Source organism: Anas acuta, chromosome 7 (assembly GCF_963932015.1).
Source record: "Anas acuta chromosome 7, bAnaAcu1.1, whole genome shotgun sequence".
Taxonomy (NCBI): domain Eukaryota; kingdom Metazoa; phylum Chordata; class Aves; order Anseriformes; family Anatidae; genus Anas; species Anas acuta.
This window is the reverse complement of record NC_088985.1, coordinates 12,634,786-12,651,229: the sequence shown is the minus strand read 5'-3', so window position 1 is coordinate 12,651,229 and position 16,444 is coordinate 12,634,786. Positions and strand designations below refer to the sequence as shown.

At 39.1% G+C, this 16,444-nt stretch overlaps 1 protein-coding gene across 3 annotated transcripts in view; it reads left to right on the top strand.

The window, feature by feature from the left end:
- CSGALNACT2 (chondroitin sulfate N-acetylgalactosaminyltransferase 2) overlaps positions 1 to 16,444 on the top strand; it is a 31,528-nt gene that overhangs the window by 8,422 nt on the left and 6,662 nt on the right. For all 3 annotated transcript variants that reach the window (XM_068687888.1, XM_068687889.1, XM_068687891.1), the window contains 3 exons: positions 7,993 to 9,231; positions 14,742 to 14,958; positions 15,479 to 15,580. In XM_068687888.1, coding sequence (XP_068543989.1) covers positions 8,574 to 9,231; positions 14,742 to 14,958; positions 15,479 to 15,580 — 977 coding nt within the window. In that variant the 5' untranslated portion in view covers positions 7,993 to 8,573. The remainder of the gene's footprint in view (positions 1 to 7,992; positions 9,232 to 14,741; positions 14,959 to 15,478; positions 15,581 to 16,444) is intronic.

Here is a 16,444-nt window from a genome sequence, read left to right as displayed (position 1 = left end):
TGCTTCAGTGATGCTTGTACTAAGGTAACGACTTGTATTTCTGTTCCTGTTTCTAGGTTCAAGTGTAATAACACAGGGTATGCAAAATGAGTCTAGTAATGTAGTGCTGCTGTTCTTCTAATCCCCTTGCAGTAAGGCAACTTGCTTCTCCAAGTTTGGAGTTCGTCAATTTTAAAAAGGGGAATAGTGTCTATGGGAATGCAAAAGCCAACAAATTAATATTAACTATAGGAAAAGCCATGTAAACTCAGTTTGGGGAGATGGTGATTGTTTCAGGATAGCTACACAATAACCAAAAGCCAAGATAAAAACCCATACCCTTCAGCTGGCCTTACATGGGATACTTTGTCACTGGCTTCTTGCCAAGAAGATGCCTGTCTTCACTGAAACAGCTAAGCAGTAGTTGATTCCATTTCCAGGTGTTATCTGCAATGAGGATTATAATGAACAGGTCATTTAAGGTGTAGCTGTTTGGGTTTTGAGTTCTGATTTCCATTCAGAAGTTTCTGGATAAATGGGCTTGCTCTAGCCTCTGCTGAAGCCAAAACGGGTCTTATTTTCATGAGTTTATTTTGGATTAGGTATAAAGTAATGTGAATCAAATTGTTCTTTCATTGTCCACTTAACTATGTAATGAACTGTTTTGTGTAGGCACAGCAGCTGCCAGGACAAGCAATAATTCATTTCCTTCTATCACCTAAGGAAGATAAAACCACGTTATCAAAGGGCCATTTTTTCCTTGTCATTTCACAGCAAGTCATGTAAGAATTGGGTTAAATGGTTTCAATACAGTTTGCACATCACTCATCTGAGGATGACAGCAGCGTTCTTTTTTCTTTCAGGGACTGTTGTGGCAAAAGTAGCACTGTTTCTGGATTGGATATTATCTTCTGCTTGTTTTTTTCTGCTGTTTTAGCTGTAGCAGTGAGAACTGACACTATGGAAAACAGATTTTCTGTTCTGTTGGATTGGCATGCTGATTTACCTTCTGTCTGCCTGTGTTGGATGGGGAAGGGGCAGAATGTGGTGTAGGACAGGTACTTCCCAGCTGTGATTTTTCTGTATTGACTTGAGACTACTGAAAGTACATCAAAGTGAACATACTGAAACTCAAGTGGAAATAGAAGAGATTCTTGTGAAATGTGTGATGAGTAAGACTTGCTTGTTTGTCCTTCATAGGATGAATGTAAGTAGTCTCTATCCTGTGATAATTGAACTTGCTATTAAGATGAAACCATACTCTATTCTGTTCTATTTAAAGAAGCTTCTAGCTAGTATGAAGTGCCCTGCTTCAGTTGCATCTCCCAAAAAGATGCTATCAATATACAGCATCTAAACCTTGTTTATAAGTGGGTAAGGGCAAAATTTCCCAGTGATAAGCCTTGTGTCTTGGACATGAGTTCCTCTGCTATATGAAAGAAGGGAAGTAAGACCCCATACATATTCACTGTGTATTCACTGAAAGGGAAGTAGAAACATATGGAAGGCTAGTCTTAATTTTATTTCAGAGATCAGTGTCTGCTCACAATACATGGTGTTTCTTTTGTTCAAGTAAACCATTTGCATAGGGAATGTCCATGGAAATGTTCTCCTTAAGCCTGTATTTTTCAGTAACAACTCCTGTGATTGTCGTGTATCACTGAAGTAACTTTTTCCTAGTGGTTCCCATGTCTGAACTTTCTGCAGGTATGCTACTAGTATTACTGTGATCCTTGTGCTAAAGGTCTGATATTTTCCTTCCTGTTCAGGAAGTAAACATATGTCTGAAGATACCTATTGTGGATACACTCAAGCACTTGATTATTCATTACAGGCTTTCCATAATGTATGCAGTAGCTTTTGTTGCCTGGGTGTTTTTTTCCACTTGTTGAATTAAAAATGAGGTAAGATCCTCTTCGGTGATCACTGTGCAGTTGTCATCTTTCCCCTGAGGGACTCTGGATTTGCCAGTGGGAGTTTACAACAAAGAAATTTAAGGGAGACTATAAAACACCTGTGAGTGAATGGGTGATGTTAAACTGATAGCTCAGCATTATCCTGGATTGTTAGCTGATGAGTGGCCAGGTGAGGCTGCAGTACCACAGAGGTTAGGTATCTGTTACTGCTGTGGGTCTGTAGCATGGCTCATGGCCTCTAGCTGAATGCAACCACTTTTATTTATCAGCCAAGTGGAGCTGATGACTTCCTAGGAGTTAAGGTTTACTGTTTTTAGTATGGATTTTGATTGTATTGGTGGTTTGGATCTGCAGTGTCCAGAAAATAACTTTCTGCAGAAGCTGTACTGTTTGGTTTAGAGAGTACTGGTGCGTGCTTTTACACATTTTGTTTTATACAGTAGTATCCACATGAGCATACTGAAGTGATGTGACTTCCAGTGGGAGTGCTGGAAGATGTATGAGAGGTCAGTAGTGTACTGGGTCTGTTTGGAGGATTGTAAGAGGTTACATGACGAAAAAAACACTCAAATGCTGGTTAGATGACATGAGTTGCAAAGGTTAATGTCTGTGCGTAAACTAAATTTGCCTGATGTGGTGGATTGGAACGCTGTTAGGCACTAAGCTTTCAAAGTATTGCAAATGAGCTGCTGCCCACTGCAAGTGACTGCGATGTACATGGGCAGTGGTTGTGATGTGTGCAACTTCCAAATTCTTCAGGATTTTCTGGGAAGGTGTAAGCTACTTGGTGTTTTTTTTTTCACTTTCCTGCTGGCTTTCTTTCTGTAAATAAACAGTGGTTTTCAGCTTCTTTTTTGTCTTTGGGCTGCCTGGAGCAGAAACGTAGCTGGAAGCAAGTCAGACAGTAGTGATGTTGGCCACAGTTAGCCCAGTGAGGGTGGGTGAGGTACCAGATTGAAGATAGGTTCTCACCTTTCTCAGGAAACTGATCACTAACTCCTCTTGGATGTGTTCCTCTTTGATGTTACCTTCCTAGTAATGTTCCCAACAACAGAAAAGCCTGACTTTGGTACTCATTTGACTAGAGCTGTACAACACAGCCTTTAAACAACTTCCTCCGTCTTTTATGAGGTTGTACCTCAATGGACTTAAGTGCACAGTATGTATTTCTGCATACTGGAGTTACGGTTTGAGGTTTCTCATTCTAGGGTTTTATGCAAAGATTCTCTGAGGCAGCAGAAACAGTGAACTTTTTTGTTGGTTTCAGCAAGGGAGAAATGGACTGATTGTGCAGTGTTTCTTCAGTGCTCACAGGCAATGCTGAGAGGAGGGAGTCACTTAACGGGGGGGGAGGGGAAATAAATAAATATTCGGGATGATACTGGACCTGAAGTTTTCATTATACAACTCACCAAGGAGTGAAGTGTTTGTGTGGAGGGATTTAAGACAATGTCCGTGGCATCTGGTGAAGTTACAAACAAAATAACTATGAAAATCAGCTGGAATTTCCTAAGCAGCTTAACTATGACCATCTAGGGCATGCTGAATGAAAAGGACATGTCTGAAGTAGAACATGTTACAATGAGGAATGTCCGTACAGTCCAGCATGAAGGAAGCATACTGAATTAGGCTGCTGCTCCAAGTGTGAATGTTTCCACTGTTTAGAAAGAAGTACTCATCCTCTGCAAAAAGGAACTAAAATAGAGCGCTAATACAATAAAAAAGCAATTTAAAAGTATCTTCAATTAGCATGCTGGTCTATCCCCTTGTGCTTAGAGAATCAATGAGCTCTCTTGTAAGGAACAGAAGCATTTCCATAGCTGAATATACATAAGGCCCTGGAAAAGCAGGAAGAATAACAAACAGTTGCTTCTAGAAAACTTGCAAATCTTCATGAGCATTGCATAAGCCTCAGAGGTCTTGTTCTTTGGAGATCATGGGGACTATTGCAAATGTTTTTGTTTGGAAGAATTGAAATGAAGTGAAATACCAACACGTGCAATTTATGGTTTTGGATTTTGATGTTTAAACAGTAGGGTGCTGATCACAGGAACTACCATGATTGCTTTTTCAGGTATTCCTATTCTTTTATAAACTTCAGAATGTACCATGTTAAAACTGAATTAACTTTTCTAATTTAGTACTTAGTGTGTTCTATGCTTTTGCTACTTTCTTGGATAATTTTTCTTAACCTACTTTCTTTTGTAATGATCATCTACAGCATGGAAGGAATTATTGAACTTCTTACATCAGTGCTGTTGCAGACCTAACTCCAACCAAACTTGGGTTATAAGTACATGAAACCAGCCCTCTTCTGAGAAGAGAGGTTAAAAAAGAATTGTGAACTTTGCACTTATGATGGGATACAAATTGAAATTCTTACTGGCATTCTTTCGCTCCTTGAAGAACACAAGATGAAATGCATTTTTTTTGACTGTTTATCTGCTTAGGACAGGTGGTATCAATGATTACAGATGTTACTGTTCCACTTAGGACACCATCCCCATGAACAGTGCCCCACAGTATTATTAAAGTGTTATTGTGTGAATCTGCTCTATTGGCAATAAAGCAAGCACAGCAAGGCAGGATGGTGGTGGGGGTGTGCTCAGTCTTGTTACTCATTGGTAGCTCTTAGATCTTTGGAACCTTTTTCAAAGATGGCAGCAAGCTTAGAAGGTAATAAATGAGGAAAATTCAAGCCCTTTGAGGGGAAAATGTCAATATCTGACTCCTGATTCGCTCAGCAGTAATGGTACCAAAAAAAAATAAGAGGACAAGATACCTGGATAGGCTCAGTCCCCCACCATTTTAGCAAACTAACTTACACCTTCAGTTCTCCATGTGCAATTTAAAATCTTAATGTTTAACACAATCAGTTGCACAAACATGGATTGCCTTTAAAGGCCACAGGGAGACAGTAGTGGGGAAGATGTCTGTTCTTTAAGGTGTTGCACTAAAACTGTTGAAGGTAAACAGGTGAAGTCCATCTCTATGCAGAAGTCTGTCTTAATAGGATTGTCACTAGCTCACTAGAAAAGGCTTTCAATTAATGAGGGGATAATTAAAACCAATAAGGAAAAGAATTGGTGAGGTCCCTACAGCCCACCAGGAGTGCCTTCTGTTGCTGCAGAAGGGTTTATTGTTTCTCTGCTTTAAATACTCCTAAAGGCAGTGCTCCATGAAACAGATGTCTAGTGCCAGTAGGTAAGGCTGAAAAATGTGTAGTTACTCAATCTTTTGTTCTTGTGTTGATGATGCAATGGAAATGGCTAGTCCCTGTGCAGGCACGCTGACTCAATTCATGATTGCCATAATGATGTACATTTGGCCACAGTAAAGGAACTAATTAAGGCCAGACTTGTTCTTTCATGGCCCCTCGCTATTGTCTGAGGGAGCCTTAATCTCCTAGTATACTTTGTCCTCTTGCCACCACATCAGGCAGTCTGTTTTCATTTGCCTCTAAGAGAAGAATAAGACCTAAGAAACTTAGTGACTTGCCAAAATTGAACACAAGGCAGCTTAGTGATAGATCAGAGAATTGAATGAAGGTCTCATATGCTAATGGCCTAGCTTCAGGGGTTTCTGTGTATCTCTTAACAATAATTAGTGATTATTTGAAGCCTTTGGTGGTAGGAGGCTGTGTGACTTAAGCAGTTTGAAGCTAGAGGTTGTAATGAACCAAATCTAGCAGTGGTTTACAGCTGCCTGCACTGCCCACCATTGAACCCTACGATGGTAGGTGATTAAGACAGTCTCTTCACTAGAAATATTAGCATCTAGTTTCTACTGCATGCTTTCATTTTTTTTTAATTATCATGTGGAGGGGAAGAGAAATGCGAAGGGTAAAATGTGAAGTGCTCTTCATGTTCTGCTAAGCTGTAAGGCGTAGCCGTGTTTCCTACCCTGTCCCCAGTACCAAAAGCATCTCTAAAAAATCTGATTGCTGTGATGATGCGGTAGCACTTTGTCATCATTGTATATACAAACAGTTGTTCTTGACAATAGTAGTAAGGCTGTGCAGTGAATAATTGGAACTGGATTTTCAGTGTTTTATGCATTGATGTAACTGATGTAAGATGCCCAAGCTTCTGCATGGAATGGCTTTGCTAGTCTAGCAGTTACGTATATTTGAAGAAATATATGGTTCTTCATGTTACCAATTGTGGCTTCACCTCTTGAATTCTAACGGAACAAGAATTCAAGAGGAAATGTGCAAAAACAGCATATGGGCAGATAAAGAAACCTTAGGATATTGCATCACTTCTGTTAACTAGCTTTAGCCTGTAGATTATTTTTTTGTCTGCCTTGATTTACCACATCTGGACCCTAGTCAGCAGTCTGAGGATACATCTGGTGCCGATCACTTCACATAAATGCATGTAAAATGCCTCAATGTTTGTTCAGTGAGAAGTGACTAATGTCTATCTTATTTGGCTTAAAATGTCTTCTGGAGTTCAGTTGACATAGCTTATTTTGTACCAAAGTGTACAGTAGCTTCACATGAGTAGAACAAGCTCTGGTTTCAGGTAACTATTGCTTTTCAACTGCTTATACAGAATTGCTACATAAATACTTTAATACTAACTTGCACTTGTGACTGGGCCACGGATGTGGATGCTAGCACTAGAAGTACTCTAATGGTTTAAAGCAGTACGGAGGCTTCATCTGGATGACTACAAGGTGTGCATCTCTTGCAAGACTTCGTGCGTGATAGGCATACAAATTTAGGATCAGTGATCAGCAGCATTGGTGGTATAAATCAATTATTTAATCTTTCAGGCTTTGTCATTGGAATTTGCTTGCAAATGGTGGTGCTTAATGTTGTGCTACCACTGATACATGGTATCCAATACTCACTGAAGCACTATCCTGGTGTTGGAAGCTGCATGAAAATGAGAAATACTGTAAGGAAATGTCAGAATCATGTTGCAAGGATGTAAGCTGTGTTGTAAATGCATGAAGTGCTTTGTGGCACTGGCTTTATTTGGAAGAACGGTAGAAGGCTGGCTGTCCAGTTTGTGGCAGTCAGATAGCCATCTGGTGAATCTAAGTATAAAGAGTATTGGAGTAAGCTTTTTTCCAATTTGATAAGTATACTGAAACAGAACTTGAAGTTAGTCAAGTTCCAGAATTTCCGCCCAAAAAATTATACAACATGGTCCAAAATGGAGGTAGAGCTAATAGATCCCTTGGGTAAGTTTTCATGCGCTTCAGTTTTTTTCTACAACCAAGTTTTAAATGGAGGAGTATTTTACTAGCTTTAGGAAGTAGAATAACCTGCTTCAAGCTTGCTTCTGCTGCGTCCCTCCTGTTTATTGTTTCTTTAAACTGTTACTGAAATAGGCCCATGAACCCTTTTGCTGACTGTCATTTTGGATATCCTCCTCTTACCTAACTGTGACCTTTTCATGGGTCTTCAGTTCATAATCTGCTCGGTCAATACTGGAGGGAGATGACAAGTTCAAACTGTCAGTGCCTCTTTACTCAGCCTATCCAAACTGAAAGGTAGAAATGTTAGTGATCTGCTTGTCTGAGGCTCCCTTTCCTCACTTAGGAATCTAGATTTGAAATCCAAATTCTGCTCTGTGTACTACTCTGAAATGTGATTTCCGCCAACTTCATAGTTTAAGTCTGCAATACTTTATTAATATGTGAATAAGTATTCCCTAAAATACATTTACTGACGTAAAAGCAAATAGAAAGGCAAACTTCTGCCTCAAAATATTTTTTTGTATTTTTATTTAGAGGGGTAAGAAGAGTATGCTCCCTTTGTGTTTTTTCTTCCCACAGTGTGAGGGGGGAAAAAAGGAGCGGGGGAATTAAAATGATGAGACTAGAAGAACCATTACTGCTTTAGCTAGCTCATAGCTAGTTACATGTATGTGAAAAATCCACTTCATTGGGCTGTTTCTACTGCTGTTTTCCAGACCCTGTGTCAAAGGGGATCACTGGGTATTACAATGGAAAGAATTTTTTTTTATTTTTCCCACCCTTTCCCACCGTTATCCTTTGTACCCATATGTTAATCTTTGATCATGTATTTTTGAAATGACCAGCTGCTTTGTAGTTCTAATATGCACCTTTCTTTTAATTTTAGGTTCTGTCTTCAATTTGCTGACTCAAACCACAGATTCCAAGGAAAGGAGGGAGAAATGGAATAAAATACTGGAGTGCCAGAGGAAAATGTCAGACTAGCCAATGACAATTACTGTTACTAAACAGTAGACTGTTTTCACAGTGGGAAAATGAGATGCTGTCAATTCAAAGTTTATAAAAATGACTTTTGCAGACTTTGCTCGCTAAATTTCAAGTAGGCTAAAAACCCTTTAAGTGTTTCTGTTAGGAAATGGGAATATGATTCCTTTCTGGTGTCTTCCTCCTTCCCCCCATTTTGCATTTTTTTTTTTGTCTGGGGTAGGAAATCCTAGACAAATTGCATGGAGTCAACCAAACATATAGTTGATGGTCATGGCTGATGCAGGAACCTCAGATTTGTATCTCTGCTATGACACCTGATTAAGGAAGAGGTTGAAAACTGCTCATCTGCTACTTTGTCAGAGTAACAATTAAGGTCATGCTTTCTTCCATTTCCTGAGATTTGAATTCTGAGGTGATGCTCCCAAGAAGGCATGAGCAGATAACTTATGTTTTTTGTTTGGAAACAGAAATAACACAAGAATGCCCAGAAGAGGCTTAGTGATTCAAGCCAGGACTCGCTGGCTGTTAGTGGGCCTTGCCTTTCTATTCAGTTTGGTTTTGCTCATGTATTTGCTCGAGTGTACCCCACAAACAGATAATAATGGATCTCTACCTGGCATTATAGGCGAGAACATGGGTAAAGAGTACTATCAAGCTCTCTTGCAGGAACAGGAAGAGCATTATCAAAACCGAGCTACCAGTCTGAAACGTCAGATTGCCCAGTTAAAGCAAGAGCTTCAGGAGATGAGTGATAAATTGAAAACCCTGCAGGAAAAAAAGAACCCCAAGGTCAATGGTATGAACTATCAGGGCACCAAAGAACAAGCATCGAACGATCTCCTAGAGTTTCTTCATTCCCAGATCGACAAAGCTGAGGTGAGCATGGGGGCCAAACTGCCTAGTGAATATGGCGTCGTTCCTTTTGAAAGCTTCACGTCCATGAAAGTATTCCAGTTGGAGATGGGGCTCACTCGGCATCCAGAAGAGAAACCTGTTAGAAAGGATAAAAGGGATGAGTTGGTGGAAGTCATTGAGGCTGGCCTAGAAGTTATCAATAATCCAGATGAAGAAGATGGTCAAGAAGAAGACGATGGAGTAGGAGACAGGCAGCTGTATAGCGAAAATGATTTTGTAGAAGGTACGTGTATTAGATGCTTTCCAGCCAGTTAACAGAATAATATCACAATGGGCATTTAATGATGTTTCTATTTTTATTTTTTTTACCTACTTGAAGATAGTCTTGAAACAGTAATTATACAGCAAGAACTCCTGTTTTCAGTGATGAGAAAAATACCTCTCCATTCTTGTTTTTTGAGTAGGTAACAAGATATTAATTTCAGAAGATGGGTTTTTCAAAAGAAGGATACAGGGAAAGTTACATCTGCTTAAAATAGAGGCCTTTGTAACAGATTTTAGCTTAAGTCTGTGGTGCAACTGCATATGGTTTTGAATAACTGAAAGACTTGTGGAGAAGCTGATTGAATCTCTCTTGGTCCAGTATAGTTAAGCTACTTGGTTAAGAAGGTACAGTTTTTTTCTTTAAGTATCCATATACTGCCTTGTGTTAATACTTAGGCTTCTGACTTGCATCGAGTTGACATACTCATGGTGGAAGGTAGATAAACACGGTAGCATTGTCAGCTGAAGAATGTGGTGTTCTGAAGAGATCCTTTGTGATACACTAGTCGTGGGGTCTGTCAGGCTGTGCATCTTCGAACTGGGCTTACTGGGGAAAAGCATGTAATGAAGTTGCACTGAAGCGTGGGACTGTTAACAGCACTTGTTTCAGTTCTCTTGTGTTCTCATCGATTCTTCCAGTGCTTGTAAACTAAATTACACGACATACAAAAACAAATAGCGTTTATGCTTTCAGCTCTTACTGGCATGCTTAAACACATTAGCAATAATTCTTGTACGAGTTGGCTGTCAAGGTTATAGAGTAATGCTGGTGGAGATGAGCATTATCAAAAACTGCCCTAGTACCTATTTTTTGTGTTTACAGTATTAAATACAGTTCATGCTGCCATAAAAAGGTTGGACTATGTTATAAATAAGGGAACATTACTCTAAAAGGGACTCTGGATATCAGCAGTACTGATGTCTGCACTATTAAGCAAACATGCTGGAGAAAGGTACCATTGGCCTTGAAATAATCAGTTCTTTCAGTCTAAGATGATGTAATTGGTCTGTAGTTCAGAAACAGTCTCCGCTTCTGACGGCTACTGTGTTTTAAGTTTAATGCCAAGCTCTTCTTTGTTCAGGAAGGTGGGGCTGGATATAGAATCTACTTCACTCTCCGTATAACACAGCCAGTGCAGTGTTAGACTCTTAATAGGGCTTTTATTTGAAACTATTTTGTCTGGGAATTATTCTTGCAGTGTCTTATTTTTAAGCGTGCAGCTGCTATTCCTTTGTTGCAGATAATGCATAGTCTCTAGTGGATTTTTAACCAGTACTGAAATAGATGTTCACTTCAGTTAGGGTACTACATTTCATGGGTGGAGATGCAAAAAGCAAGTAGATTTAGGACCTTCATACCTTGGTCTCTGTTCATACCAGTATATTTATAATTTTTCTTGGAAATTGAACTACTTTCCTGTTGTTCTAAAGGCAGTCTCTTCAAGCATTGGTTATTGCATATATTTTCTACAGTTAGTGTACTTAAATGAAAATATTTTCATGCTGTAGCTCATGGTGCGTTAGCAGCTAGCTATAGTGATATATACCACTGTACTGTTTCAGACAAGCTGTGGGCTGTGTGGGTGTTCAGTGTTTGTGTATGTGAAAATACTACTAGCTGATTTCAACACCGGGCCAGGAAAACAAAAGCTTCTGAATTGCGTTTTCTGTTTGAAAATGTAGAGGTAAGAAAAGGAACCAGCTGGTGGCAGATCCTAGGGGTCCATCGCATTATAGAGCTGTGACCAATGCTCTTCTGTTACTTATGGTGTCTGATAGAAGTCCAGGTAGACAGTCGCTGCCTTCCCATTTAGAAAATACTGCTGCCTTAAGCTATCATAAGCTGCTTGGTTCAAATTTTGTTGCAGACTCAGTGTGTCAACTGAAGTTGTCACAACAATTTTTGTAAATGTGCAAAGAGCACAACTTAACAATGTTAATCCAGCAGCTATTCATTTAGAGACAGTTTGTTCAAGTTTATTTAAACGAATGATAAGTCATTTAAGTACTGTATTCTCATCCTATTTGCTGATAGGAATAATTTAAGATAAGTGATTTTTGACTGAGACTAGAGTTTTATGCAATTTGTAACAGGAGGCTGAGAAACTGGATTACTTCTTGCTCTAGGGCAAAAGAAGAGAAAACAGACACTGCGTTAGTTAATACATAACCGTTGCATTTTAATGTAGGTGAGCTGATTGTACTTGAGTTTTGAGAAATACCTGCAAGGTTGAGAAACTTCAGCAAGTTTAGGCCAAAAAATAAAATACATGCTGATGGATGGTAACCCTCTTGTTGCTGCTGTTTTCCCCTCTGTGCTTAGGCAGAGTTGCTACGAACACATGGCTGTTGCCAAGCTTAGTGCAGTGACATGATGTTTAAAAACAAAATAATAAAAGTTGCAAGTATGCATTGCAGCTATAGAGGTCCTTTCTGAAAGCTTGAAATGATTTTTGCACAAAGCTCAACTGACTTGTTTGAGGAAAAAAACACTAAATTTCTCAGATCTATAGAGCTTTGTTTTTTCCATTGTTACCTTTTTGCTTTGATCAAATGCAAAATGAAACTTCTAGAATTCTGATATTAACAAAGATCTGACCTTTAAAAAAAAACACACTATTTCTGCAGCTGCTGTTTCAGAAACATCTTGATCTAAGTATTTTTCTTATTATTACTATTAAGTCTTTGAACTCTTGAGGGTATGAGAAAAAACAAGAGTACGCTTATTCCCTTTGTATGCAAAGCACCCCTAAAGAGGATGAAGTTGCAATACACCCATGTTCACAAGTGAAGGGGTCTGCAGCTACAAGCAATGAACCTAATTCCTGAATTGGGCATTCTAAGGTAGTGCTTAAAAATAGACAATTTCACTGAGACCTATGTTTGAATATGGTTGAGAACAGGGGGTTAGTAAGATGGGGAGAGCATAATGGTATTGCTTTGGTGCATCCCTGTTCTTCAGTAGCCTGTGGTATTTGAATCCTGAATAGTGATGCAAAACTAAGCTTTCATGGTCATCTGTTCTTGAGTGTTCAATCTGATGCATTGTGAAGAAACCAGTTAAGTTTATGTGGAGTGCTTAAAGAAAGCTCTTCCATCGAGTAGCCACTTATAAATAGCCTTTGGAAAACATGAGCTTTATCTTACTTTCAGAAGTTAATGAGCACTTTGTTAGTATCTAATAAAGGTCTTGCTACTGAATGCTTGCCAGGCAGTGCTGTTGGGGCCTGCTTTCCTTATTTCTGTGTTTCTGGTTAGGACAGGGCCAAGGACAGAAATGGGCTTTTGATCTGAAACTCAAGGGAAGACTCCCTACACAAAATGTCCTCTGCATGTAAAAGTTGTTTATCCCAGTGCTCTAAGCTGAAAGTTGAAACTCTTTGGGAATCCTTGTTACACTGAACTGTTTGTTATACAAACAACCCCTTTAGTATATTGTAAGACCAGAAATAGGCCTGTACTCAGGGGCTGTCAACAACTAACTTTAATACACAAAAACCAAGACATGTGGTCTTGCATTCCACAGGCCAAATACCTGGTAGCTTTCTTCATAGATGTGAAACAAGTAAGGGTGTTTAAGGCAATGGAAGAACACCTTTTGGCTTTAACAGTTGATCCCCCATATTCATAAGATTCGATTTGGTGAGAAACACAACTCTGTGAAGCTGATAAAGCTGCTTGGACCAGGAGAAGCAACTGTTTAAGTACTTCTGCTTTTTATTTCTGTGCTTATAAAGCTCTGTTTTTGGATGGCAGCCAGAATGTGTTAGTTGGAAGGTGAGATAGTATATTCAGTTTTTTTAACACCCAGGACTGACTCATTATGTAATAAAAACTAAGTAGTAAACCAGATGTTGTTTTTCTGGCTGATCTCAGTTCTGACTTCTGTGCATGAAAGTTTTAATCCCATAAAAATATTCACATTAGTAGATTGCCAAAGGAGGTTAGCTCATAGCAAGAGGAGTAGCTCTAGGATCACATAGTATTAAAAAAAAAAGTGGAACTCATGAGATGATGAGATTCAGAAGTTAGGAATTTGATATTCTAGCAGTTGAATGCTAGAAAGGCAATGCTCAGAATTGGGCTTTCATTCGAGTCTTTGAAAAAACGCTGCTGTAACTTGATGAAGTTAACTTTAATCTAGAAATTTTAATTCTGCCCTACACCAGCCTTCTGTTGTAGCGTGTCATGTAAGTTTATCCTTTAGATTAAAGATAAGCTATTGGAAACTATGCTTTTTTAAAAGCCTCACTTACTAGACATGATGTACTTCTCATCTTTATGTAGCTATTGGATGCTAGAAAAAGGTATATAATGTATAGAACTGAATTTTAACATGCAGGAATAGTGGTATAATGCTTTTGCTGCATATCATGTGAGAATGTGACATGAAAATACTGGTGCTTCAGCTGCTTCACAGCCAAGAGGCTGTTTTCAAGCTACATTGCTCAACTACTAGGCATAAAGGACTGGAGTGAAGTAAGACTGAGGGATTTGTGATCTATCTGCTTCTAGTAATCAACACTAGACTTTCCTTGTTAGTTAAACTTCCCTTTTTGCTACTTCCAATTAATGTTGAGTTGAAACTGTCACATTTTTGTTCCGTGTTAAAATGTGTGTATTTTTACGTAGCTCAGCTCAACGAGGAATAAATGTGGATTTGTGTCTTAAAGGAGTTTTTTTTTTTTTTTTTTTACAAACTTTGTGCATTTAATTTTGTACGGTTAGAGAAGTTAGATTCAGTTACCATTTACTTTCAGTTGTAGCACCAGCTTCTGCTACACCCATCTCCCACAGTCCCTCTAGGGTAGTAATGGGCATTTCCTGTGAATTCTACTCGTGCCCACATGCACCTGCAAGAAGGCATCCTACAAAAAGCTAAAGGAGAGTTGTCTGATGGAAAGCTGAATAGGTCTGACAAAAATTACTGTTGAATGGGAATTTGTTATAAGACTGGGTGAATACAGAACAAAAGCAGCAGGAGGGGGAGTTGGTGAATGAAACTGGATTTGGTTTGGGGAGGGAAACGGGTGGAATAACATAGATGAAGGTTTAGGGCAAGTCCTCTAGGCAGCTGAGAGGGAGGTAAAGGGAGCTGGGGGTGTAGAAGGAAGAGGTTGGGTAAGGTTGTCTACATGCTGTGTGTGCAGTTTTGGGACCCAATGTAGAAGAAGGATATAAAAATACTAGGATGCTTCTGAAGGAGGGCTCTGAGGAATTGGTAAAGTGCCATAAAACCTAATGTGATCTCTGAGAAACAGAGGGACACAGATTAATTAGGATTGTTTTTCATACATGTTGTAAGAAGAGGGTGAGCATGATTTGTGTTATTTTAGCTTGTATTAGGAAAAAGCAGAAACTTATCCTCAAGAGTTTTCTTTCACTTCATAGTTCTCAGGAAAAAGTGTTTCTGAAATAAAACTGCTGGCATCTTTGACTTCATAAATACTTGTGTGACTTACTCTTCAGGTTACTATCGTACTGAAAGAGATAAGGGGACACAGTATGAGCTGTTTTATAAGAAGATGGATGGCATGGAATACAGACATGTCACGTTGTTCCGACCTTTTGGACCCCTCATGAAAGTGAAGAGTGAAACGGTTGATATTTCTAGATCAATCATAAACGTTATTGTACCCCTTGCTGGAAGAACTGAGGCATTTGCACAATTTATGCAGAACTTTAGGTAGGTGCCTGAGATTATATAATGAGTTATGTTGGAGACTTAGTATTTTGTTTCATTTTCAGAATGAATTTGTGTTCTGATGGACTTGTGACAAAACTAATTGTGATGCTTTGTGCAACTGCCTTGGTATGTTTGTCACTTCAACCAATTGTTTGGAGATGTTCATTCCAAAAGGAACTGAGAGCTTCTCAAACAGCACCCCTTTTAGAGTGAATGCCAGGGCCACTGTGAGCCTGGACTCACGTGATGTTGAAAACTTTTTTCTTTTTATATGAGCTTTCGAGCTTCTGTTTATAAGTAAGGTGTGTGAGGGAGATGCATAGTATTGGAGCCTTATGATTAAAATGGAAAGATGTGAAAAGTGGGGGAGATTTTTTTTTTTAGGTTTCTTCAGAAGCTATTTGAAGTCTGACCAGTATACTTAGATCTGCTAATACTTCTAAACACAGTAGCTTTAAAATACCTGAAGTTTGTTGTATTGCAAGTAATAACTAATACTGGCTTATGCTTGTGTTTATAGGGATGTGTGTATTCATCAGGATAAGCGTATCCACCTCACCGTGGTATATTTTGGACAAGATGGCTTATCAGAAGTGAAAAACATCCTGGAGTCTGTAGCTAGGTAAGTGTGTTGATATGCTGTTAGTCAATACAAATAATACTGATTGCCTTCTAAAATATGTTTCCAAAAAAGGTTGAAACAATAAAAAGAAGAATCTTAGTTTAAGGCTAAAAGGAAAAGTAAGCCTTACACAGTTTTTGTTTGGCATTTTACACCTGAAGTTGTGGAAGTCTCCTGAAAACTACTAAAAATCATCTTAGATGCCAAAAAAGATTAACAGTAGTTGCTTGGAGGTTTCCTTTTGATCTAAAAAAAAACCAAAACTACAGGGGTAAACTTTCCCATGAGTATTCAGTCATGCTAATACTCTGATAGGATTTAAACTCCTGCTGAACTGGGTTCTGTGTGTTGATAGTTGTTTTACTGGAGAATTGATATTATTTAATGACAAGGAAGAAAAATGATTGGCTTCTGTAACCAAGGGAGGCTGGTGGGCTGCTGAGTCTGTTAAAGGAGTTTAAGCTTTGCCCTCTGTTCTCTAGGTAGTATGTAGTGAGTCTAGCACTTGCCCTCTGCTGTAAAAACAACTTGAAACCAAGTGTTTTTTATGACTGTCACAGCAAGTAGCATTACAGCAGCTTTGGTATAAAACTCTCCAATGTTGCTTTTTCGGCTCCAGGAACAGGTTTGCCCAACTAAATGACAGATACCTCACAATCAAACAACAACTCACCTTTCGTTTGGGCAATAGTGTCTGTAAGTTTCGAAGGAGTTCATGCTCTGCCTGAGCCCATGTTCTTAAGCCTGTAAGCCCATGATATTGGTTAGCCAGGAGTGGGCATGGACAGCTATGCTGCTGGCTTAAAATTTCATGGTTGGTAGATCTGGCATGCATGGAAATCTTCTAGGAAGCAAAGAATGCTT